The sequence below is a fragment of the Brachycentrus maculatus genome, unplaced genomic scaffold (genome assembly GCF_059751285.1).
Source record: "Brachycentrus maculatus isolate JH-2025_06_01 unplaced genomic scaffold, ASM5975128v1 h1tg000144l, whole genome shotgun sequence".
Lineage (NCBI taxonomy): Eukaryota > Metazoa > Arthropoda > Insecta > Trichoptera > Brachycentridae > Brachycentrus > Brachycentrus maculatus.
The window spans coordinates 1,396,997-1,423,664 of record NW_028280897.1 but is presented as its reverse complement, the minus strand read 5'-3'; the positions used below and the strand labels follow the sequence as shown (position 1 = coordinate 1,423,664).

The window sequence follows — 26,668 nt, the reverse complement described above, 5'->3', positions numbered from 1 at the left end:
TGGTGATCAAGTTTATTGTGTACATCCGAAGTGGTAGAATTAGCGATTAAGTAGTTAAAATACAACCCTTTCTAGGGATGGAAAGATTGATAAACACATAGAAAGGAGAGTGAATGCTGGGAACAGAGTAAATGGTGCACTAAAATCAGTTTTAGCAAATAAAAATCTATCAGCGGAAGCTAAACTGGCAGTACACAATGGAGTTCTGGTTCCAACCCTTATGTATGGAAGCGAAGCATGGAGTTGGCAAAGGAAGGATGAAAGCAGACTGAATGCAGTCGAAATGCGATCCCTCAGATGAATGTGTGTCAAAACGATGTTTGATAGATGTTCAAATGATGAAATAAGGAAAGAATGTAAGCCTGAGATATGCATTATCGATAAAATTAAGAAAGGTGTGTTGAGATGGTTTGGACATGTGGAACGTATGAGTGAAGAAAGAACGGTTAAACAAATTTATGAGGCGAATGTAGTTGGAAAAAGAAGCAGAGGACGACCGAGGAAAACTTGACACAATCAGGTATGTCAAATACTTGAAAGCGGCCGGGTCATGAGTCGTAATAATCGTCAGGTATGCATGTGATGTGGTGTTCGATTCTCTCTGCCTACCCCTGCAGCGAAGCGGCGTGATGGTTAGTTAGTTAGTTTTTTACAAACCTTAAACTTCATTGAGGGTTCATTCAGACACACAATTTGTCATTTTATGCAATTTGTCGATTTATTGTTTTATGCATTAGGAGTTCTGGTCACATTCTTCATAAGGTTGTCAATATTATTTGGTTTAAAAGTAAAAAAAATATTTCATGTATAATAAAAACACTTTATTCATACTAAATTTTATTACATGTCAAACAAGATAAAAATGTCAATTACAATATTCTGAATGATAGCCGCAAAGATGTTCTCAAACTCATTGGCATGCAACAACGCATTTGTTTATTTACTTTGCCAAATCGCGGTGTCCATTGGACAATCATTACATTACAATCATTGGCAAACATATATGTACACAAGTTAACTTAATACGCTAATGCGCCACTACAAAAACATATATTTAAGATATGACTTTGGCAAACAAATAAAAGGTATTTGCTTATTTAGTACAGGGCTGGCCAATAGTATTTTAACATTTGAGGAACAAATATATACAGTAAGCAAATCAAGCTCCGACAATCCAAACAATCCAGAATTGGGTATAGAAGTTAGAAACGATGGGATCAACATTAACTCGACCACAATCCGGCCGATCCAGGTGATTGGAAGAACCAGAAAATGAGAGATAGAGCGCAAACAATAGTCTGTTCCAGAGGAACCCGGCCTGTCCTGTAGTCTAGAATCTGAAATTTGCCCAGAACATCCGTAAATCGAATTCCACACAAGGATCTAAATTTACACACCTAAAAAATTATTTTAATTGCGGCACACATGCCGTATCCAAGTATCACCGACAGCAATAGCGGAATACGAGAAAGAGGTTGCACACAACCTACCCGTTCCTATCGAAACTCATAGGCATCCTTAAGATCCACAAGAGTTCACAGACTTAATTTGTGCAAACTGATGGACAAGTTAAGGAGCCTAAACATTCTAGAACGAGGCAAAAAAATGATGACCAAGAAGATGCAAAAGTGCCGTGATTACAAATATTATTTTATTGTGGCACATATGCAGTATTCGGTGAGGCTATGTTACAGAGGCGTGTTCTCCTGGATCAAAGAGAAATACTCAATACCGCACCAAAGAGAAGAACTTTAAGTACATCTTTGGCTGCACAAGCTCACGAAGACATCACAATGTGATCTCGCGATCTCACAATTTGGCAGTCCTCTCATTCTGCTTATATTCAAATTACCAAATGCCATACCAAAAGGGGGAATACGATAATTTTAAGTACAGGTTGGGCTGTAAGAGCTCACGAAGACATCACAAAGTGATCTCGTGATCTCACAATTTGGCAGTCCTCTCATTCTGCTTATATTCAAATTACCAAATGCCACACCAATAGGGGGAATACGATAATTTTAAGTACAGGTTGGGCTGTACGAGCTAAGGAAGCCATCACAAAGTGATCTCGTGATCTCACAATTTGGCAGTCCTCTCATTCTGCTTATATTCAAATTACCAAATGCCATACCCATAGGGGGAATATGATAATTTTAAGTACAGGTTGGGCTGTACGAGCTAAGGAAGCCATCACAAAGTGATCTCGTGATCTCACAATTTGGCAGTCCTCTCATTCTGCTTATATTCAAATTACCAAATGCCATACTAATAGGGGAATATGATAATTTTATGTACAGGTTGGGCTGTACGAGCTCACGAAGACATCACAAAGTGATCTCGTGATCTCACAATTTGGCAGTCCTCTCATTCTGCTTATATTCAAATTACCAAATGCCACACCAATAGGGGGAATACGATAATTTTAAGTACAGGTTGGGCTGTACGAGCTAAGGAAGCCATCACAAAGTGATCTCGTGATCTCACAATTTGGCAGTCCTCTCATTCTGCTTATATTCAAATTACCAAATGCCATACCAATAGGGGGAATATGATAATTTTAAGTACAGGTTGGGCTGTACGAGCTAAGGAAGCCATCACAAAGTGATCTCGTGATCTCACAATTTGGCAGTCCTCTCATTCTGCTTATATTCAAATTACCAAATGCCATACCAATAGGGGGAATATGATAATTTTAAGTACAGGTTGGGCTGTACGAGCTCACGAAGACATCACAAAGTGATCTCGTGATCTCACAATTTGGCAGTCCTCTCATTCTGCTTATATTCAAATTACCAAATGCCATACCAAAAGGGGGAATAAGACGATTTTAAGAGCGGGATCTGCTGTTTACTTTTCTTATGTTTCGAACGAAACACGGGTTCATAGTCCATAAGTAATGAATGCTGTTCACTCTGCAGAAGCAGAAGTACAACACGCAGTTGCCATAGTGTTGCGCTTATAAAGGCGATTTTAGGTGCGGTACATGAATTATTCTTTTCTTCATTCCTTCAAGGGAAACACGGGACCGTAGCTTGAATAAGGAGTATCACCGACAGCAATAGTGGAATACGAGACAGAGATTGCACACGACCTACCCGTTCCTATCGAAACTCATAGGCATCCTTAAGATCCACAAGAGTTCACAAAACTTAATTTGTGCGAACTGATGGACAAGTTAAGGAGCCTAAATATTCTAGAACGAGGTGAGAAATGTGCCGTGGTTACAAATATTATTTTATTGTGGCACATATGCAGTATTCGGTGAGGCTATGTTACAGAGGCGTGTTCCCCTGGATCAAAGAGAAATACTCAATACCGCACCAAAGAGAAGAAATTTAAGTACATCTTTCGCTGCACAAGCTCACGAAGACATCACAATGTGATCTCACAATTTGGCAGTCCTCTCATTCTGCTTAAATTCAAATAACCAAATGCCACACCAATAGGGGGAATACGATAATTTTAAGTACAGGTTGGGCTGTACGAGCTAAGGAAGCCATCACAAAGTGATCTCGTGATCTCACAATTTGGCAGTCCTCTCATTCTGCTTATATTCAAATTACCAAATGTCATACCAATAGGGGGAATACGATAATTTTAAGTACAGGTTGGGCTGTACGAGCTCACGAAGACATCACAAAGTGATCTCGTGATCTCACAATTTGGCAGTCCTCTCATTCTGCTTATATTCAAATTACCAAATGCCACACCAATAGGGGGAATACGATAATTTTAAGTACAGGTTGGGCTGTACGAGCTAAGGAAGCCATCACAAAGTGATCTCGTGATCTCACAATTTGGCAGTCCTCTCATTCTGCTTATATTCAAATTACCAAATGCCATACCAATAGGGGGAATATGATAATTTTAAGTACAGGTTGGGCTGTACGAGCTAAGGAAGCCATCACAAAGTGATCTCGTGATCTCACAATTTGGCAGTCCTCTCATTCTGCTTATATTCAAATTACCAAATGCCATACCAATAGGGGGAATATGATAATTTTAAGTACAGGTTGGGCTGTACGAGCTCACGAAGACATCACAAAGTGATCTCGTGATCTCACAATTTGGCAGTCCTCTCATTCTGCTTATATTCAAATTACCAAATGCCATACCAAAAGGGGGAATAATACGATTTTAAGAGCGGGATCTGCTGTTTACTTTTCTTATGTTTCGAACGAAACACGGGTTCATAGTCCATAAGTAATGAATGCTGTTCACTCTGCAGAAGCAGAAGTACAACACGCAGTTGCCATAGTGTTGCGCTTATAAAGGCGATTTTAGGTGCGGTACATGAATTATTCTTTTCTTCATTCCTTCAAGGGAAACACGGGACCGTAGCTTGAATAAGGAGTATCACCGACAGCAATAGTGGAATACGAGACAGAGATTGCACACGACCTACCCGTTCCTATCGAAACTCATAGGCATCCTTAAGATCCACAAGAGTTCACAAAACTTACTTTGTGCGAACTGATGGACAAGTTAAGGAGCCTTAACATTCTAGAACGAGGTGAGAAATGTGCCGTGGTTACAAATATTATTTTATTGTGGCACATATACAGTATTCGGTGAGGCTATGTTACAGAGTCGTGTTCCCCTGGATCAAAGAGAAATACTCAATACCGCACCAAAGAGAAGAACTTTAAGTACATCTTTCGCTGCACAAGCTCACGAAGAGATCACAATTTGGCAGTCCTCTCATTCTGCTTATATTCAAATTACCAAATGCCATACCAATAGGGGGAATACGATAATTTGAAGTACAGGTTGGGCTGTACGAGCTCAGGAAGCCATCACAAAGTGATCTCGTGATCTCACAATTTGGCAGTCCTCTCATTCTGCTTATATTCAAATTACCAAATGCCATACCAATAGGGGGAATATGATAATTTTAAGTACAGGTTGGGCTGTACGAGCTCACGAAGACATCACAAAGTGATCTCGTGATCTCACAATTTGGCAGTCCTCTCATTCTGCTTATATTCAAATTACCAAATGCCACACCAATAGGGGGAATACGATAATTTTAAGTACAGGTTGGGCTGTACGAGCTAAGGAAGCCATCACAAAGTGATCTCGTGATCTCACAATTTGGCAGTCCTCTCATTCTGCTTATATTCAAATTACCAAATGCCATACCAATAGGGGGAATATGATAATTTTAAGTACAGGTTGGGCTGTACGAGCTAAGGAAGCCATCACAAAGTGATCTCGTGATCTCACAATTTGGCAGTCCTCTCATTCTGCTTAAATTCAAATTACCAAATGCCATACCAATAGGGGGAATATGATAATTTTAAGTACAGGTTGGGCTGTACGAGCTCACGAAGACATCACAAAGTGATCTCGTGATCTCACAATTTGGCAGTCCTCTCATTCTGCTTATATTCAAATTACCAAATGCCATACCAAAAGGGGGAATAAGACGATTTTAAGAGCGGGATCTGCTGTTTACTTTTCTTATGTTTCGAACGAAACACGGGTTCATAGTCCATAAGTAATGAATGCTGTTCACTCTGCAGAAGCAGAAGTACAACACGCAGTTGCCATAGTGTTGCGCTTATAAAGGCGATTTTAGGTGCGGTACATGAATTATTCTTTTCTTCATTCCTTCAAGGGAAACACGGGACCGTAGCTTGAATAAGGAGTATCACCGACAGCAATAGTGGAATACGAGACAGAGATTGCACACGACCTACCCGTTCCTATCGAAACTCATAGGCATCCTTAAGATCCACAAGAGTTCACAAAACTTACTTTGTGCGAACTGATGGACAAGTTAAGGAGCCTTAACATTCTAGAACGAGGTGCCAAAAGTGCCGTGGTTACAAATATTATTTTATTGTGGCACATATACAGTATTCGGTGAGGCTATGTTACAGAGTCGTGTTCCCCTGGATCAAAGAGAAATACTCAATACCGCACCAAAGAGAAGAACTTTAAGTACATCTTTCGCTGCACAAGCTCACGAAGAGATCACAATTTGGCAGTCCTCTCATTCTGCTTATATTCAAATTACCAAATGCCATACCAATAGGGGGAATACGATAATTTGAAGTACAGGTTGGGCTGTACGAGCTCAGGAAGCCATCACAAAGTGATCTCGTGATCTCACAATTTGGCAGTCCTCTCATTCTGCTTATATTCAAATTACCAAATGCCATACCAATAGGGGGAATATGATAATTTTAAGTACAGGTTGGGCTGTACGAGCTCACGAAGACATCACAAAGTGATCTCGTGATCTCACAATTTGGCAGTCCTCTCATTCTGCTTATATTCAAATTACCAAATGCCACACCAATAGGGGGAATACGATAATTTTAAGTACAGGTTGGGCTGTACGAGCTAAGGAAGCCATCACAAAGTGATCTCGTGATCTCACAATTTGGCAGTCCTCTCATTCTGCTTATATTCAAATTACCAAATGCCATACCAATAGGGGGAATATGATAATTTTAAGTACAGGTTGGGCTGTACGAGCTAAGGAAGCCATCACAAAGTGATCTCGTGATCTCACAATTTGGCAGTCCTCTCATTCTGCTTAAATTCAAATTACCAAATGCCATACCAATAGGGGGAATATGATAATTTTAAGTACAGGTTGGGCTGTACGAGCTCACGAAGACATCACAAAGTGATCTCGTGATCTCACAATTTGGCAGTCCTCTCATTCTGCTTATATTCAAATTACCAAATGCCATACCAAAAGGGGGAATAAGACGATTTTAAGAGCGGGATCTGCTGTTTACTTTTCTTATGTTTCGAACGAAACACGGGTTCATAGTCCATAAGTAATGAATGCTGTTCACTCTGCAGAAGCAGAAGTACAACACGCAGTTGCCATAGTGTTGCGCTTATAAAGGCGATTTTAGGTGCGGTACATGAATTATTCTTTTCTTCATTCCTTCAAGGGAAACACGGGACCGTAGCTTGAATAAGGAGTATCACCGACAGCAATAGTGGAATACGAGACAGAGATTGCACACGACCTACCCGTTCCTATCGAAACTCATAGGCATCCTTAAGATCCACAAGAGTTCACAAAACTTACTTTGTGCGAACTGATGGACAAGTTAAGGAGCCTTAACATTCTAGAACAAGGTGCCAAAAGTGCCGTGGTTACAAATATTATTTTATTGTGGCACATATACAGTATTCGGTGAGGCTATGTTACAGAGTCGTGTTCCCCTGGATCAAAGAGAAATACTCAATACCGCACCAAAGAGAAGAACTTTAAGTACATCTTTCGCTGCACAAGCTCACGAAGAGATCACAATTTGGCAGTCCTCTCATTCTGCTTATATTCAAATTACCAAATGCCACACCAATAGGGGGAATACGATAATTTTAAGTACAGGTTGGGCTGTACGAGCTCAGGAAGCCATCACAAAGTGATCTCGTGATCTCACAATTTGGCAGTCCTCTCATTCTGCTTATATTCAAATTACCAAATGCCATACCAATAGGGGGAATATGATAATTTTAAGTACAGGTTGGGCTGTACGAGCTCACGAAGACATCACAAAGTGATCTCGTGATCTCACAATTTGGCAGTCCTCTCATTCTGCTTATATTCAAATTACCAAATGCCATACCAAAAGGGGGAATAAGACGATTTTAAGAGCGGGATCTGCTGTTTACTTTTCTTATGTTTCGAACAAAACACGGGTTCATAGTCCATAAGTAATGAATGCTGTTCACTCTGCAGAAGCAGAAGTACAACACGCAGTTGCCATAGTGTTGCGCTTATAAAGGCGATTTTAGGTGCGGTACATGAATTATTCTTTTCTTCATTCCTTCAAGGGAAACACGGGACCGTAGCTTGAATAAGGAGTATCACCGACAGCAATAGTGGAATACGAGACAGAGATTGCACACGACCTACCCGTTCCTATCGAAACTCATAGGCATCCTTAAGATCCACAAGAGTTCACAAAACTTACTTTGTGCGAACTGATGGACAAGTTAAGGAGCCTTAACATTCTAGAACGAGGTGCCAAAAGTGCCGTGGTTACAAATATTATTTTATTGTGGCACATATACAGTATTCGGTGAGGCTATGTTACAGAGTCGTGTTCCCCTGGATCAAAGAGAAATACTCAATACCGCACCAAAGAGAAGAACTTTAAGTACATCTTTCGCTGCACAAGCTCACGAAGAGATCACAATTTGGCAGTCCTCTCATTCTGCTTATATTCAAATTACCAAATGCCATACCAATAGGGGGAATACGATAATTTGAAGTACAGGTTGGGCTGTACGAGCTCAGGAAGCCATCACAAAGTGATCTCGTGATCTCACAATTTGGCAGTCCTCTCATTCTGCTTATATTCAAATTACCAAATGCCATACCAATAGGGGGAATATGATAATTTTAAGTACAGGTTGGGCTGTACGAGCTCACGAAGACATCACAAAGTGATCTCGTGATCTCACAATTTGGCAGTCCTCTCATTCTGCTTATATTCAAATTACCAAATGCCACACCAATAGGGGGAATACGATAATTTTAAGTACAGGTTGGGCTGTACGAGCTAAGGAAGCCATCACAAAGTGATCTCGTGATCTCACAATTTGGCAGTCCTCTCATTCTGCTTATATTCAAATTACCAAATGCCATACCAATAGGGGGAATATGATAATTTTAAGTACAGGTTGGGCTGTACGAGCTAAGGAAGCCATCACAAAGTGATCTCGTGATCTCACAATTTGGCAGTCCTCTCATTCTGCTTAAATTCAAATTACCAAATGCCATACCAATAGGGGGAATATGATAATTTTAAGTACAGGTTGGGCTGTACGAGCTCACGAAGACATCACAAAGTGATCTCGTGATCTCACAATTTGGCAGTCCTCTCATTCTGCTTATATTCAAATTACCAAATGCCATACCAAAAGGGGGAATAAGACGATTTTAAGAGCGGGATCTGCTGTTTACTTTTCTTATGTTTCGAACGAAACACGGGTTCATAGTCCATAAGTAATGAATGCTGTTCACTCTGCAGAAGCAGAAGTACAACACGCAGTTGCCATAGTGTTGCGCTTATAAAGGCGATTTTAGGTGCGGTACATGAATTATTCTTTTCTTCATTCCTTCAAGGGAAACACGGGACCGTAGCTTGAATAAGGAGTATCACCGACATATAGTGGAATACGAGAGAGAGATTGCACACGACCTACCCGTTCCTATCGAAACTCATAGGCATCCTTAAGATCCACAAGAGTTCACAAAACTTACTTTGTGCGAACTGATGGACAAGTTAAGGAGCCTTAACATTCTAGAACAAGGTGCCAAAAGTGCCGTGGTTACAAATATTATTTTATTGTGGCACATATGCAGTATTCGGTGAGGCTATGTTACAGAGGCGTGTTCCCCTGGATCAAAGAGAAATACTCAATACCGCACCAAAGAGAAGAACTTTAAGTACATCTTTCGCTGCACAAGCTCACGAAGACATCACAATGTGATCTCACAATTTGGCAGTCCTCTCATTCTGCTTATATTCAAATTACCAAATGCCACACCAATAGGGGGAATACGATAATTTTAAGTACAGGTTGGGCTGTACGAGCTCACGAAGACATCACAAAGTGATCTCGTGATCTCACAATTTGGCAGTCCTCTCATTCTGCTTATATTCAAATTACCAAATGCCACACCAATAGGGGGAATACGATAATTTTAAGTACAGGTTGGGCTGTACGAGCTCAGGAAGCCATCACAAAGTGATCTCGTGATCTCACAATTTGGCAGTCCTCTCATTCTGCTTATATTCAAATTACCAAATGCCATACCAATAGGGGGAATACGATAATTTTAAGTACAGGTTGGGCTGTACGAGCTCACGAAGACATCACAAAGTGATCTTGTGATCTCACAATTTGGCAGTCCTCTCATTCTGCTTATATTCAAATTACCAAATGCCACACCAAAAGGGGGAATAAGACGATTTTAAGAGCGGGATCTGCTGTTTACTTTTCTTATGTTTCGAACGAAACACGGGTTCATAGTCCATAAGTAATGAATGCTATTCACTCTGCAGAAGCAGAAGTACAACACGCAGTTGCCATAGTGTTGCGCTTATAAAGGCGATTTTAGGTGCGGTACATGAATTATTCTTTTCTTCATTCCTTCAAGGGAAACACGGAACCGTAGCTTGAATAAGGAGTATCACCGACAGCAATAGTGGAATACGAGACAGAGATTGCACACGACCTACCCGTTCCTATCGAAACTCATAGGCATTCTTAAGATCCACAAGAGTTCACAAAACTTACTTTGTGCGAACTGATGGACAAGTTAAGGAGCCTTAACATTCTAGAACAAGGTGCCAAAAGTGCCGTGGTTACAAATATTATTTTATTGTGGCACATATACAGTATTCGGTGAGGCTATGTTACAGAGTCGTGTTCCCCTGGATCAAAGAGAAATACTCAATACCGCACCAAAGAGAAGAACTTTAAGTACATCTTTCGCTGCACAAGCTCACGAAGAGATCACAATTTGGCAGTCCTCTCATTCTGCTTATATTCAAATTACCAAATGCCACACCAATAGGGGGAATACGATAATTTTAAGTACAGGTTGGGCTGTACGAGCTCAGGAAGCCATCACAAAGTGATCTCGTGATCTCACAATTTGGCAGTCCTCTCATTCTGCTTATATTCAAATTACCAAATGCCATACCAATAGGGGGAATACGATAATTTTAAGTACAGGTTGGGCTGTACGAGCTCACGAAGACATCACAAAGTGATCTCGTGATCTCACAATTTGGCAGTCCTCTCATTCTGCTTATATTCAAATTACCAAATGCCACACCGAAAGGGGGAAAAAGACAATTTTAAGAGCGGGATCTGCTGTTTACTTTTCTTATGTTTCGAACGAAACACGGGTTCATAGTCCATAAGTTATGAATGCTATTCACTCTGCAGAAGCAGAAGTACAACACGCAGTTGCCATAGTGTTGCGTTTATAAAGGTGATTTTAGGTGCGGTACATGAATTATTCTTTTTTTCATTCCTTCAAGGGAAACACGGGACCGTAGCTTGAATAAGGTGTATCACCGACAGCAATAGTGGAATCACGAGACAGAGATTGCACATGACCTACCCGTTCCTATCGAAACTATAGGCATCCTTAAGATCCACAAGAGTTCACAAAACTTAATTTGTGCAAACTGATGGACAAGTTAAGGAGCCTAAACATTCTAGAACGAGGCAAACAAATGATGATCAAGAAGATGACTTAACAAACAAATACAGTAGTACCTCAATTATCCGGAAAGATCAAAGTAAAATTTAAAAAAATTATGAATTGCATGAAGCGAATTACGTCTACCATTGTTGATGACAATATTGGTTCAACACATTTTAAAGCATTTCAGTGTTTAGGTGCAAAGTTTAGTTAAGTGCAAAAAGAGTGGCACTTAGGACAATTTATATGTCTTAAAAGTATTCGTATTTTAGAAGCTTCAATAGTACAGCTGGATTGAACCAGAAATAAAAAATTAATTTAATAAATATAAAATAATTTAATATTTAAGCTATTTGTAAATCTAGATGATTAAAAAAGTTAACATTGAATGTACTCGTTTTTCCACGTCATTATGGTTTTTCCCGGATTCATCAACTATTAGGACTACCTTCATCCTTAATTAGTCCGGATAATCGAGGTATTACTGTATAAAAAATGGATTAAAAAATTTATTACAAAAATATAACCGGGTTTATGTATGCCAATATAGCTCACTCCTTTCAAGAACGTCATAAATCAAAAATTGTCAATTTTCAGTTGTGCATGTTTTCGAAATGCCTAGAAAATGTACTATATCCCTGCAAAAGAAGCATATTTTAAACATTATTTTTACCCGCTACAGGGCAGAAAGTGTTGTTTTTGCATTTTGAAGAAAATGTATTGTTTAGCTATTTTTTTAAATATACTATATGTTTTTTAAATGGATAAAAAACCTTCAGGTTTTACCTAAAAAGATGTGTCGCACAGTAAAAAGTTCAATAAGTGGCTTGATATTTATTTTTAATACATTGTATTATATTTTTAAACTTTAAAAACGTTTTCCTGAAAAATGAAGTTTTTTGATTTATGACGTTCTTGAAAGGAGTGAGCGATATGTCCTAAATCGGTGCGCAGCAACAAGTAAACAGGTGATTTTCACATTGTTCGGCATTTCTGTAACACTATCAGCAGGTTAAAAATGTTCAAGTGTATGCCTCAGAGTCATGGGAGATGTAAGTCGGGGCGCAGGAAGCAGCAAACAGGTGATCTTCGCATCGTCCTGCATTTCCGTAATACTGCATCAGCAGGTTAAAAATGTTCAAGTGTATGCCTCAGAGTCATGGGAGATGCGAGTCGGGGCGCAGGAAGTAGCAAACAGGTGATCTTCACATCGTCCGGCATTTCCGTAATACTGCATCAGCAGGTTAAAAATGTTCAAGTGTATGCCTCAGAGTCATGGGAGATGCGAGTCGGGGCGCGAGAAGTAGCAAACAGGTGATCTTCGCATCGTCCTGCATTTCCGTAATACTGCATCAGCAGGTCAAAAAATGTTCAAGTGTATGCCTCAGAGTCATGGGAGATGTAAGTCGGGGCGCAGGAAGCAGCAAACAGATGATCTTCGCATCGTCCTGCATTTCCGTAATACTGCATCAGCAGGTTAAAAATGTTCAAGTGTATGCCTCAGAGTCATGGGAGATGCGAGTCGGGGCGCGGGAAGCAGCAAACAGGCGATCTTCACATCGTCCGGCATTTCCGTAACACTGCATCAGCAGGTTAAAAATGTTCAAGTGTATGGCCTTAGAGTCATGGGAGATGCGAGTCGGGGCGCGGGAAGCAGCAAACAGGCGATCTTCACATCGTCCGGCATTTTCACAATCCTGCATTAGCAGCTTGATGATGTTCAAAGCTGGAAATAAAATGAAAACCATTAACCTCTAATGACTGGCCGCCTTCATATGACAGCCATGTACATTCCAAAAAGGTGACTGCTATATGGAGGGTTTCATTGTATGTATGTATGTATGTGAATATGCTTAGATGGTCAGCTGGAGTGTCCTTTAGAGACAAAGTGTGTGTGTGTGTGTGTGTGTACACATCTATTGTATCATGCATAAAGGTTAACCTGAAGATAACCTAATATGTCTCAAATATACATGTTTTATAACAGGGGCATGAATTGAGTGAAAATACAATGTCTGTTATACCAAGATGACAACATGTCAATCTCATTGAGGGGTTACAAGTTATCGAACAAAAACAAGTGTATAGATAAGTGTATTTTAAATTTTAATAATACAGTGGAATTTGTATACATATTTGTTGTCAACGCATTCTTAAACACTCAACACTTAAAAATTTCCAATAAATATGGAATTTGGCTAAAATGGATAAATTATTTTCACACGTGTCTCTACAATAAAATAATTTCTAGGTAATTATATTTATTCTACCCCTTATCCCTACCCAATGGTGTATAGGGCACTGCAACATACTGGAGCAGTGTAATCTTGAAAAATTATTACATTATGGCAAGGTGGTAAATAAAATTACAATGAAAATAATTTATATTTATTTTGTCCACTCTGGGAATCGAACTCGGGACCTCCACCACGGCAGGCAAACGCGCTAACCATCACACTACGTAGGTGGACAAATCTACTAAAATCTACAAATCTTAATATTCTGCGACGCTTTTTTATCTCATACTTTTATTGTTCTGATGATAGCCTGACTGAGTTTAACAAATTTAAAAAATATATATTTGCGTAATTGAATACTGTTGTCTGGTGAAGGATTGTAGCCAAAGTTTTGATGCTTGGTAAAGATGGTTCTAAGTTTTTTCTGCATTATCTCTGGTTCATTACGCCCACGTATGAATTTTGAGATGACGAGGACTACTAATTGGTGAATATTACACCGCTCTTTCACATTTATGACACGAACGTCAACATGAAATCACCCATTCATACGTGAACGTGATGGGACCAGAACACAAAAAAAAAGGTGGCATACACGAGAAATTCAAAATGGCGGCAGTTTTGGACGTATGGCAATTCATATTTTATCATTAGAATATCATTTACATTCAAATATATTACCTTTTATTGATTTTGCGTTAAATTTGTAAAACTCCGCCCATTTTACACCCAAACGCGTTCGCGCGCAGCTACCCACTACTACCACGGAGCATTTCGCATTTCGCATGCGCGTGAAGCATGGTCGGCGGCAGTGTTGCCATATATACAGATTTATCTGTATTGATACAGATTTTAGGCTGCCGTTACAGATGATAGATTTTACCCTTAGGTTTTATGCAGATTTTTGGAATTGGACATAGTATATGATAAAACAGAAGAATGAAAATATGTATTGATTCGAGCCTGATTAACATTTGATAATAAGTAGATGAAAATTTGTTTTATATTAGGGTGCGTTATTTATTATTAGGTAGGGTACTATTGTGTCTTGTCATGGAACATTACGCAGCGTACTGCAGGATTCCTTAAAATATGTTTATTTCGTTCATGCGACCGAGTGTTAATTTTTTATACACGTCGCGTAATACCCAATGTTTTAATCAGTGCTGGCTGGAAGATAATTATTTTAAGACTTGATTAAAAACTAGTGAAAATGGTGAAGCATATGCAAACTGTAAATTCTGTTTAACAGATCTTGCTATTTATATAAAAATTTTAAAGCAATGGCAAATAAGAACCTACTTAATCAAAACCAAAACCCGTAACCATCTAGGCACTGAAACGTTAGAGGGTTATTATGAACTGAAACGTTATTACTATCAAAACAACTACTTGACAATGATCCATGCTAACTAAAAATATAAAAGGATTTGATTTATAAAATTATTAAAAATGCGTATAAAAATCAATTTTATGTTAGTACGAGTACTGTTTTATTTTCTCAAAAAGGTAAGTTTTTCAATAAACCACGATAATTTATTGGTTCTGAAATTTAATTTTTACAGATTTTGAGTTATTGCTTCTATACAGATTTCTAGACTGTTTGATTCAGATTTTTTGGATTGGCATATGGCAACAATGGTCGGCGGTGTGCGCATGAAGCAGTGGTTGTAAACATTTTTATTTTTACTAAATTCAAATACGGATTTGTCCAAAATGGTGTAAATATTCATTTAAAGTCCGCCATTTCTTACGTAAACATTTTGAGGGTTTTAGAAATTATGAATATAATTTTGTACGGTTGTAAATAAAACTAATTTTTGGGTATAAATTAAATCAAAATACTTATTTTTAAATACAAGTTCGTAAGACAATAGGTAAAATATTTAATTTTAATATTGATAAATAAATTAATACCAAAAATCAGAAGACAATCGGTACTTTTCTTGTTGAAATCAATGTCTTCATCACTTACTGACTTTGAAAAACGGTTAGATTTTACCAAAAAGTGACTGCCGAATCAATTTATGAAAATATTAACAACTGATGTAATAAAACGCGATATTTATTCCTAAGTGATTTAAAACGCAGTATTTTTCATACAAGTAAACAAATATTGATTTTGATAACCGCCATTTTTACTCTCGAAGAATAAATTAATTGAATATTCGACAACGATAACATTCAATATATGATTTGCTTGATAATAATTTATGAAAAACAATCGCACGTTTAACCAAGGATTGAAGTCAAATGAAGTTATAAAAACTTAAAATAGCACGCGCCAACGAGAAATTCAAAATGGCGGCAGTTTTGAAAGGATAGCATTTCACATTTCATCGTTTTGTTTTCCTTGAATCATGATATCTCTTGAATGCCAATTTCTGTTAATTCAGTATTCCTTGTTCAAGTTGATTCAGGTATAATTCCAGGTATATTTGGCTAACTAGATTCTAACCTGAGTATAAAATTTCAATTTCGGCCGTTAAAGATATATTTATTTCTTTCGTTTTTGGCTAGTAAAGAACTAACATTAATTAACCTGTATCTCAAAAACTAGAGCTGATAGAAAAAATCTGATGGCATCTTTGAAATAAGCACATTAAAAACATTTAAAATTAGTCCATGGATTTTCGTCACCAGTTTTTTTTTATTTATTTTGTTGGCTTGTGTCGCGCGTTTAAGCAGGGATTGAAGTCAAATGAAGTGAAGAAGAAAACTTCATGCTTGGTACAGTTGGAGCCGGAATGCATATGGCGGCTGTAATTTTTCTGTTTCGTCTTTTGTCCATCACGTATACGTATGAATTTTAACGTGCCGGGTAATTTCGTGTTAACGTTCGTGTCATAAATGTGAAAGAGAGGTGTAATACTAACCAATTAGTAGTCCTCGTCATCCCAAAATTCATACGTGAACATTATGGACCAGAAACGATACAGGAAAAAATTACAGTCGCCATAGGTATTCCGGCTCCATCTGTACCAAGCATAAAATAGCACGCGTTTACAAGAAATTCAAAATGGCGGCAGTTCTGGGAGGATATCATTATATATTTCATCGTCCGAATAACACTTCCTTTTTAAAAAATCCACCACTGAGCAAATATTATACCTTTATTAATTAATTAAACGCACTTCTGAGTTAAATCAGTCGCACCCATCGCTTTATCAAACCGAAAAAATAATTATTGAAAAAAAAATCTAAAACCACACGATTTAAAAAGTTGAAAAATCACAAAATAGCAAAATATAAAATAGACAACTCCATTAAAAACATATGAATCTCAATTCTCTAAATTATTAAAATAAGTGAAATGTGTGCATAGTTACCAATGGCTGTTCATAGCGGAGCAGAGCAGCAGGACGACATCTCAGGGCCGCGGCGCCAGGCGAAAGGAACGCGAGATGGGGACGCCGTACCACCCCAAGGCGACGCCCGAGCTTATCGATCGTATTCTAGACCGGGGCTGTTTAAATCACGGCCCGCGGCTTATATTTGTGCGGCTCTTTGATTATAAATATTTCTGATCTACTGCGAATATATAAAAAAAAATTGTTTAGAAAAATTCCAATAAATTAATGAAATAATTCAGAACGTTTTCAATGTCTCCAAATCCTTGTTCACAAATCCAGGTTTCTCCACTTAGATGAAACCTTAACATAGATGAAGAAGAATATGAAAGTCTGGATATTTACAGTGCCTACGACATGTCATAGGCTAGCTTAAGTGATCACTTTATTTGTAACATTCACTATTCTACATATAACAGATAACCACACATTTTTTAAAAGTTATCAAGGCCCGGAAGGTGTCCCTATCTGGGGAATGTGCTAAGAGGAGAGAAGCACAAACTATTGCACCTAATCATAAAAAAGCAAAATAAAAGGTTGATGTAGTGTGGACAGAAGACAGATCCCCTGGCTCCTGAATATACGAGATTGGAAGGGAATCAGGACCGTGTACGGGCTGTTTAGAGCTGCCCAAGATAAGGACAATTACTTCTAAGTGATGACTTCGACGTCAGGGGGACCTGTCATAACATACACAGAAGAAGAATATGATCTCTATGCATTTAAAATTTCATTAAAATATATCTAGTGGTTCAGGGTTGTGTGTGTTTTATAGAATGCTTATACCATATGTGCGGCTGCACAGAAAATGGCTTAAATGGCAAAGGCAGACAATGTGTTAAAAAGTTAAAATATTCGTTTTTGTGGCCCTCCAATCTATTTCTTTATTTGAATCGTATCTGGTTTAGACAGCCCTGTTCTAGATGATGCTGGACCCGGATACATGGTATCAAACCTTACAATAAATTTTGAATATGTTGCCATTGGGTTGATACTTTAACATGAAAGCAAAGTATGAATGTATGATATACCATCAAAAGCGGTACGAATTTATGAAATTTGTATTGAGGTTTAGAATTACAGGGTATTAGTTTTCCTCATATTTTCGTTAATTTATTCATTCATATCTACTGAAATATTCACAATCATCCATATTCACCTATATGTGAAGCATACAGAGTTCACAAACTGTCTCCTGCCTGTGTCTCAGAGTACACAAGCTGTCAGCTGCCAGCTCCCTTGCATTTTTCCAAGTCATATTCCGGTTTGCATCTCGAAGTTCAGACGAAAACGTCAACAGTGGACCTTCTAGGCGTTGGGATCTTGATGCCTTGCAAAGAAGCAAGCTTGAACAAGGATCTCGGGATGTACGCGAAGTACATGGCCTACTTAACTAAATCGACCTTTTCTTGACTACAGTTGTAACCATGGGTTGCTGCGTCCTACGCCGTACTTCTTTCTGTTCAGTTTTTTCATGATTTGGCTATATAATTTTTATATTCGGGGTGAATAGAAATGAGAAAGTTTGTTTTAACTGGCGTTTTCCTCTTTCAGGACTTTGAATGCATAAATCGCATACAAAAACTATATCCCAAGTAAGGAGTATTTTTTCCAAGCGGAAAAAAAATGTAATCACATTACACATCACACAAACATTTCATTTTCAAAATAGGAAAATGTCGACCGAAGACATTAGTGTGTTTACATTTCAGGGAGAACAATTTTGTATTGTTTATTTTTCATTCAATGTACATTTTGTATTGTTTGGAGTTTATTTTTTATTATGAATTGATATCATTACAATCCAAAAAACGCGTTAATTGGGGTAAAAATACTGTTTTTAATAATTTCTAACTATTTCAATATTAGTTTGACTTTAATTAATGAAATTGATTACGAAATAAAGATTACTCATATTGATTGACATATTATTTTCTAATACTATACTATTAGTAAACCATTGTTTTCATTATTATTTTAACAAATCAGATTTTGATTATCCAAAAATAAACAGATAAGCGTAAATAATAAAATTAAGAAGGAGTGCTAAAATGGTTTGGGCATGTGAATCGAATGAGTGAAGAAACAACAGTAAAACAAGAAAAATTAAATTATAATGAATATTAATGATAAACTTTTTCAAATACATACTTGTGTGTGTTCAGGTCAGAAGTGGGAATAATCGGCGGGTATGTATGAGGAGATGCATGAATGTGGAAAAGGCAAATATTATTGGTAAATACATATGGGTGTGGCGTTATATTCTCTTTGCCTACTCCTGGTGTTTTTAAATTTTTTTCAGATAAACAGAATCATATACAGTTCGACGTATAGGTAGGTATTCTAAAATCTTTTAACTGTAGGTACTTTTGTCCGTTTAATTTTTGGTATGCCCTTAAATTGTCTAAATTGTCTTTGAATACTATTGATTATTTTAGTCCAACAGATTGGCAGCTCCGGATTTTCGCTGTCCGTCTGGCCAACCTGAGTCAACCTGAGCTGGCCGCTGTCAGTTCTCAGTATATAGTTTTCGTTTGCGGTTTCTCGATATTTCTCGACTCGTCATCTTGTCAGCTTGCCCTTCAACATTTATCAATCAAGTTTGTCTACATCTTTTTTACGTTTCGATTTATTTATTTTAATCACCCGACAAAGTAAGAGTGCGAAAATAAATACATATGTCGCATTGATATTCTTATACATATTTTTAAACATGAAATTTCCATTACTAGGATCGTTTTTACTTGTTCCCATGTGCTAAAAAATATTTGTTTTTCTTCTATCTTTTTACCATTTGTAGTTGAATCATTTCGTTCATCTCTAACACTACGAATTTAATGTTAATGTGATATATTCGGCCATTAGTTAGTTTTTATGAGCAAATATTTTGTCATCGGGCCGGTAGGTGTAGTGGAAAATTGTTTCGGAATTTTATCGAAGAACATTATTGCCTTATTTGTTGTTAAATACTTACTTTTTTGCTAATGACTGCTGTATTGCCACGAATAAAAGAAAGTTGGTTGTTTTTTTTCAGCTTAAATTGTCAAAATGGTAGCTGGACCCGCCGTAGTATCTTCGGACGATCCCATCCTTGTAAGTAATTCTTTATTGTTTATGTTGAATATCTTATATTCGGTCATTTCCGTTCTGCCGCCGTTTGATGGGAGTAAGTTGCGTCTTTGAAATTTTTTCATGACCACCATCTTGTCTAGTATTATAAGAAAGTTTATATAAATTATCCAAAACTATTATTATTTAGAAGGGAATTTGTAATGATACAAATTCGACATTGCGTAGTGCTTGCTCGTATTTTTATGCCTCTTAGCGTTCACGTTTTTATTGTTATATGCCTCAAATTAGCACAATTATAGGAAAAAAATTACAACTTCATTTGTCCCATCTGGGGGCGGTTTGATTATTATTTCCAACTGGATATTAAACCGTAAATATATTAACACCCTCCTTATCATTCATCGTTCACTTTGTGTAATAAACTTGTATATTTTTTTACACAAAGTGAATGATGAATGATAAGGAGAGTGTTATATTACCATACCACAGATTTAACAATGCTTTTTAACATACAAAATACGTAAATATATTGTTTAAATTGAGTCTTACATACAAATGGGAAGATTAAATATTGTTTTAAAATATAACAATATCCCCTTTCATCGAGAAGAAAATTCCAGCGAGTTTTGCTGCAACACCTGTTTACACTTACATTTCTTCTGCGAGTATTGTGCGACTTCTCGAAAAACAATATTGCAGGTGTAAACAGGTGTTTACACCCGCAACATTGTTTTTACCCATCATAATGTACGCAATAGTATTAGTGCAATCCTGAGTCCCCTATTCTCTCCAGTGTTGCTATTCTTCATTTCCAGCCTGACATGTCTTCCGTGTCCTTAACCATATAGCAGTAATGTCCTTCACCCTGGACTCCTTTTGCGTCATCTGTATCCCATCGAGCATATCCCACTCTAGCCGAGAACCTGGAGCGCACCATTGACCATCTTCCCTCGGTGGAATTAGCGATCTGGTCAACACTGTCCATTCCATGTAATACCCCTCACTATATGCTAACTGTCACTGGTGATAACGATATATTGTGCAGTGGTTTAACACGTTGACTCGCAATTTTTAGAATTCCGATCTAAAAAGCCAACTTCGTTTTTCCATATTACATTATTAAAAACTCTAATTAAAGTAGATAATTATACTCTTCGTTCATTTATTAATAAATTATCTGTTCATGTAAGCCAGCATTAATCTTTTGTTCTCTTCCCATGCGCCATCTATCCATATTAGCACTGATATACATACTAGGAATATTATGAAAGCTGCACGAATATGGCAAGCAAACACAGTACGAGATGACTCGTAGTGGCATCCTAGCAAAGAACGCAAGCTACGAGTTATCTCGTAGTTGGCAGTCAGCAAATTTATGTTGTCTTTTAAATGGCATTTACAACTGTCAATTATTTCTAGCAACGTGCTTTCAGAAAATAATGGATGCAATAATGAAGAATGATGTGGAAAATGTTGATCCCGTGCCTGCCGGGCGTTATAGCAGTGTATACTTTGAGTGGATTGTTAAGAAGAAATCTAAGAAGCCAAAAAAGCCAAAAGACCAAAGTAAGATGATTTTTCGTTTTTGATTAAGATGATAATTTTTATTGTTTGTATTCACATTTCATTCCATCGTTGGTTTATTTTGTTTAGAGAAAACAGACACAGTGGACAGTAGCCCCAAAGAAGTCATTCCTCCAGCTCCCGTTGTTGCTTCCGGAGATTCTTCTACTAAGGAAGCTTTCCAACCCGTATGTAAAATAAACTACATTTTCAATTTGTTTAAGAATATCAATATGTAAATTACAACTTGAACCAATTTCTCTCACTAATCGATAATATTCTCCGCAACCCTGAACAGCGGAGTAACCTTGACACTCCCCCTCAGCAGAGTGAATGAGAGATGATGCTGGAGAGGCAGGGGTCAAGAGGGCAGGATTGGATTGAAACTCTATAACTGTTCATTCACTTAATTTATTTCACGAAAATTGCACCAACAACAAAAAAGCCCCATAACAAACAATCATCTTATTCTCTGCTCTTTAAGACAGGATACCGAACCAAAAAAATTATTAAAAGCTCACCTCTTTTTTTTATGGCTTTTTTATTATTTGAAGATTTTAGGTTTTTTTGGCCCTAGTAAAGGTGAATTGTTCGTAATAATTTCAAATGCAAACTAACTTAACGAAGCGTTTTCATAATATCATTCTAAGTAGGTACTAAGTTCTCCAAAATTAACCTAACCTAACCTGACCTAAATTAACCAAACCCAACTTTTTTTTTGCATGGGGGATTTTTTTTTCAATAAATACTTCACCTAACCTAACCTGACCTAACCTAAACTTTCCTAACCTAACGTTACTTCTTTAATAAACTCTAAACTTTCCTAACCTAACGTTACTTCTTTAATAAACTCTAAACTTTCCTAACCTAATATTACTTCTTTAATAAACTCTTTCTCAGTTAAAGACTCCGTGGCGTAGTTGGGTAGATGGTCGACTGCTAAACTAGCGTCGCATTTGATTCCCGCCAAGTGCAAAATAAATTTAAGAAAGATTTATTTTCAGTTGGTCTGAGTATTTGTGATGTATTTTTCACATTTACCTTCCCTATCCTAATTATCCCACCTGCAGACAAGCCTCTAATAGAGGCTTTGCTTTTTTATTATTACGGAACTGAATTTTTGACCACGCTAAAATGCTTCACGTCACCCTATTGAAACCATTATATACCTTTTTGATCATGGTATATCTTCTCAGAAAGTACTTTTGTCATACCTCGCATAACACATCACACCCACCTTTAGTCACCAAATGGCCACTCTATAGGGTGAATTAACTCTCCATGTGAAAAATGGAGTTGTGATTTTCAATTGTGAGCACCTGAAGATTCGCCCTTTCAATTATGTTGTGGATGACTATTAAATTTTTTTTAAATAAAATATTTGAAAGATTTTCTACTGTTTCTGGAATGTTTTACTATACTGATAATAACTTTAAATTTGTTTGCAGCTATGGGAACTTATTATAAAGAGAGATGCTGATGGTTTGGCAAAATCTATTCCTCACAGTGATGCTTATATGTCTCTGATGCCACGTCGACGGCGAACAAAACTCACAAAGACAAAACATTCAGCGCCTAAGAAGATTCTAAAAGGTATGTTTGTTTTTGACATTCTTCCAGGATACAGCGTGAGCTTGATTTGGAATTTATTTTCAATAATTTATTACAAAATAATCAATCAGTCAAATGATGCCTCTGTCTGAGGGTGTACAAAATTTATTCTTTTTCAAACCTTATCCACACTCCAATGGTGCATAGGGCACTGCATTATATAAATGCAGTGTTATATTAATCGTTAACACATGAAGGAATGTTGATCATTCCTCTGGTTCTAGTACCAGTCCATGGTAATATTGAATAAATATTACAGTGAAAAAATCACTTATATTTATTTGACCCCCCCCTGGGAATCAAACCCAAAACCTTCAGAACGGTAGCCGAGCATGCTAACCATTACACTACGGAGGCGGGCGGGGTACAAAATTTAGGGTCAAGTATTTCTTTATGTAGCTGAGAAATAACATTAATACCGAGTGGAGTTTAAATGTCATTTACAAATTGCAGGTGTTATGAACAAGGAAGTTGGATCGGAAGCTGCGACAATCACTGCAGATTCACTTGAGAATGAAGAATTGGCATTGGCGATTCGAGACACCATTCTAGAAGTGATCCAGGAAAAAATCCTCAATGATCCAGATTACGATCCTAATAAATTCAAAAACGCCCAGCTGTTTTGCCAATCCTGACGTTCTTCTCTGAATATTTCTCCTTAATGATAGTATAAATTAATGTGCTTAAATATTAATAAACCTTAATTGTAGGCGAGGTATCACCAGATATATTTTGTTCACATCGTAGTCTCTCATCCTTGTGGATTGAGATCGAATAATGTTGTAAATACAAGTCGTTGTAGTATGTACATCGAATTATTCTCCATCCAGATATTGATCTGACGGAGAGAATCATTTATCATGTTCAAGAATTTATCAAATTATATAAATCTTTGGAGTACAAATTGATATCTTGATAGTATGATAGTATGATATATCGCTCACTCCTTTCAAGAACGTCATAAATCAAAAATTGTCAATTTTCAGTTGTGCATGTTTTCGGAATGCCCAGAAAATGTTCTATATTCCAGCAAAAGCGGCATATTTTTAAATTAATATTTACCCGCTACAGGGCAGAAAGTGTTGTTTTTGCATTTTAAAGAAAAGGTAATGTTTAATTATTTTTTTTAATTCACTAAATATTTTTCAAATGGAGAAAAAACCTTCAGGTTTTACCTAAAAAGATCTATTGCACAGTAAAAAGTTCAATTAGTGGCTTGATATTTATTTTTAATACATTGTACTATATTTTTAAACTTTAAAAGTGTTCTCCTGAAAAATCAAGTTTTTTGATTTATGACGTTCTTGAAAGGAGTGAGCGATATGAGGGGTGTAAAATCAAAACTCACCAACATGAAATTTGAAAAAACCGCAAAAAACTGCTATTTCATCAAAATCTGCATTTCTTATTTTTTTGCTGTTATTTATAACAGTTATTTTTCAACAAAAGAGTAATTCTAACACTGAAAAATATACTATATAACACCATAACTTCTGAAAAATATGTTTTTTTGTTGAAGATTGTGAGATTTGCGACTGTCCTAATAAATTTGTGAATTATGTTATTCAATGTTAGCGGTTTTGTTTTTTTTCCTTTTTGCGAGATTTTGACACTTCATATGTGATGGAATAATAATTTACAGGTACTTTCATAGCTTATAAAGTGGGTTTTATCACTTTGAAATAGTATTTAAAAACACTATCGTGTTGATAATCTGACGCACTCCATTGAAAGGTTAGTTGCAAATTGATGGCGATCATGACAGTTTTTGCCGCAAGAAGCCACTCCTATGAGCTGCGCCGAAGTAAGCAAATTTCGAAACGAATAGGTGCGTGGATATTGTTAGTTTTGAAACCAAATGTGAATATGAAACTCATTTTACACAGAAGTTTGGGAGTTACATTAGCGTTTAGTTTTGTCAGAAGGTGAGCAATGTTACCAAGATAATCAATACATATTTATCTCACTTTTCATATGCATTGTAGTTTGTGAGTTTTGATTTTATTCTCCTCATATGTACATATAGCTTACCATATTTAGTAAAAATGATAACATATTTTGCCAAAATTTAATTACGTGTTAAGATATAATCTGCAGCTTTGTATGTAGTAAGATCAGATTACTTTTTTGTTTTGTAATTTTACTGTGCACAGTTATTAAATGTTGTTGTTCAAATCATAATTTTGTTAGTCAGAACCGTCGAGGCACTATTTAGAGGTGCCCAAGACAAGGATAATTACTCTCAAGCGATAGTTGACATCTCAGGGATCTGACATGACATATACAGAAAGAGAAGATTAAATCACCCTTGTGATAAGTTACATCACCATCTTCTTCATGAGCCCGCTGTCCTTCACTGCTGGATATAGGCCTCTTCCGTATCTTTCCATTTCTTTCGGTTGGTTGCTACTTGCAGCCAGTTTCTACCCCCACAGCGATTATGTTGTCGTGCCATCTCTTTTGGGGTCTTCCGATATTTGCATTTGGCTTATATAATATTATCACATAAGGTAAATATAAAAAAATAACATGTTTTTCATATAATGTGTTTTTTCATCACACCACTGATGAGTGAGAATAAAGTAGATAGTTTTATTATTAATTAGATAATATGACTAAGAGTTAGTTGGGACTTGTGTGCAGGTAAATTATGGTAATTAAGTATTAATTGGTATCTTGATAGTATGATGTATATACAGTTTAAAATGCTTATCATTTTTTATTGAAAACAATTGCATGTTTTGTCAAAATTAAATTATGTGTATAGATTTAAATCACAGCTTTGTTGTAAAATTGACAACAGATTACTTCTTTGTTATGTAACTTTACTATACACTGGTTAAAAATTGTAAATCTAATATCTCTGGCTATGCATCGAGTCATTTTGAATTTAATATTGAGTGTTTCATTTTTTATTATAATATATTTTTTTGTCATTTTCATTTACGTTTGGCTTATACTATTACATTAAGTTAATATGAAAATGACATGTTTTAGGAGTATGTCATATATAATAATGTTTGTACATATATTATAATCTTCATCGCACCACTGAGTGAGAAAAAATTATATGGTAATGTTTGTATTTGCTAACAATATTTAAAAAATATATGTATTGTAATACTAAATAGATGTTTCAAAAATATTATTGTGTGTATAAAAAAGTCAATAAATGTTTCTGTGTTACATATGTGTTGTTTCTTAATCCCGTTTTAACCCAATCTACATTTCAAATTGGTTATGACATCTCTCATTTATTATTTCAAACACTTATTTTCTTGAGAACTATTAGTTTTTAGAATAGTGGTTTTATGAAATTTGGTTCATAGTAATTATTTTTTGGATGAATTTTTCCGATTCCTAAGTAAAGGATTCACTCTAAAATGAATATTTGTGTAAATGCTATTCTGTGATGCACCTTAACAGTTTCAATTTCTCAATTCCATGTTTCAATTGTTCTACATACAAAAAATAAACAAAATTGTTGACATTTCATTTATTTGACACATGTATTTAACAAATCATAAATTTATGATTTTAAGTATGTACACAGTGTTTTTAAGTCATGGAATTGACACAGTTGTGCGGTGTTATTTTGCTGTGTGTTTGTTTGGAGTGCACGTGTCTTA

The 26,668-nt window shown here is 36.6% G+C and overlaps 1 protein-coding gene and 2 long non-coding RNA genes across 7 annotated transcripts; 2 read left to right on the top strand and 1 right to left on the bottom strand.

Annotated features, from left to right (window-relative positions):
* The first annotated feature begins 6,575 nt into the window (after window positions 1-6,575).
* On the top strand, window positions 6,576-12,823 carry LOC148308900 (uncharacterized). Of its 2 annotated transcripts, XR_015837619.1 has the most exons (3): window positions 6,576-8,258; window positions 8,394-8,528; window positions 8,799-12,823. It is a non-coding gene; the product is annotated as an uncharacterized LOC148308900 (long non-coding RNA). The 2 variants fall into 2 exon arrangements; XR_015837618.1 differs by having other exon boundaries at window positions 6,576-8,528.
* On the bottom strand, window positions 11,703-16,954 carry LOC148308899 (uncharacterized). The gene is made up of 2 exons (XR_015837617.1): window positions 16,773-16,954; window positions 11,703-12,932 (listed from the first exon to the last, which is right to left on the bottom strand). It is a non-coding gene; the product is annotated as an uncharacterized LOC148308899 (long non-coding RNA).
* A 2,305-nt stretch (window positions 16,955-19,259) lies between these two features.
* Window positions 19,260-26,227, top strand: LOC148308898 (uncharacterized). Of its 4 annotated transcripts, none has more exons than XR_015837614.1 (7): window positions 19,260-19,393; window positions 19,828-19,886; window positions 21,299-21,431; window positions 21,519-21,616; window positions 22,877-23,021; window positions 23,493-23,957; window positions 24,351-26,225. XR_015837614.1 is itself a non-coding variant. In XM_088260899.1 (7 exons), exons 4-7 carry the CDS (start codon window positions 21,305-21,307, stop codon window positions 23,672-23,674), a joined length of 552 nt encoding a protein of 183 aa, XP_088117025.1. In that variant the 5' UTR covers window positions 19,305-19,393; window positions 19,828-19,886; window positions 20,681-20,855; window positions 21,299-21,304; the 3' UTR covers window positions 23,675-26,225. The 4 variants fall into 4 exon arrangements, 2 of the variants coding, with proteins under 2 accessions (XP_088117024.1, XP_088117025.1); XM_088260899.1 differs by adding an exon at window positions 20,681-20,855 and having other exon boundaries at window positions 19,305-19,393; window positions 23,493-26,225; XM_088260898.1 differs by having other exon boundaries at window positions 23,493-26,227.
* Window positions 26,228-26,668: the final 441 nt, after the last annotated feature.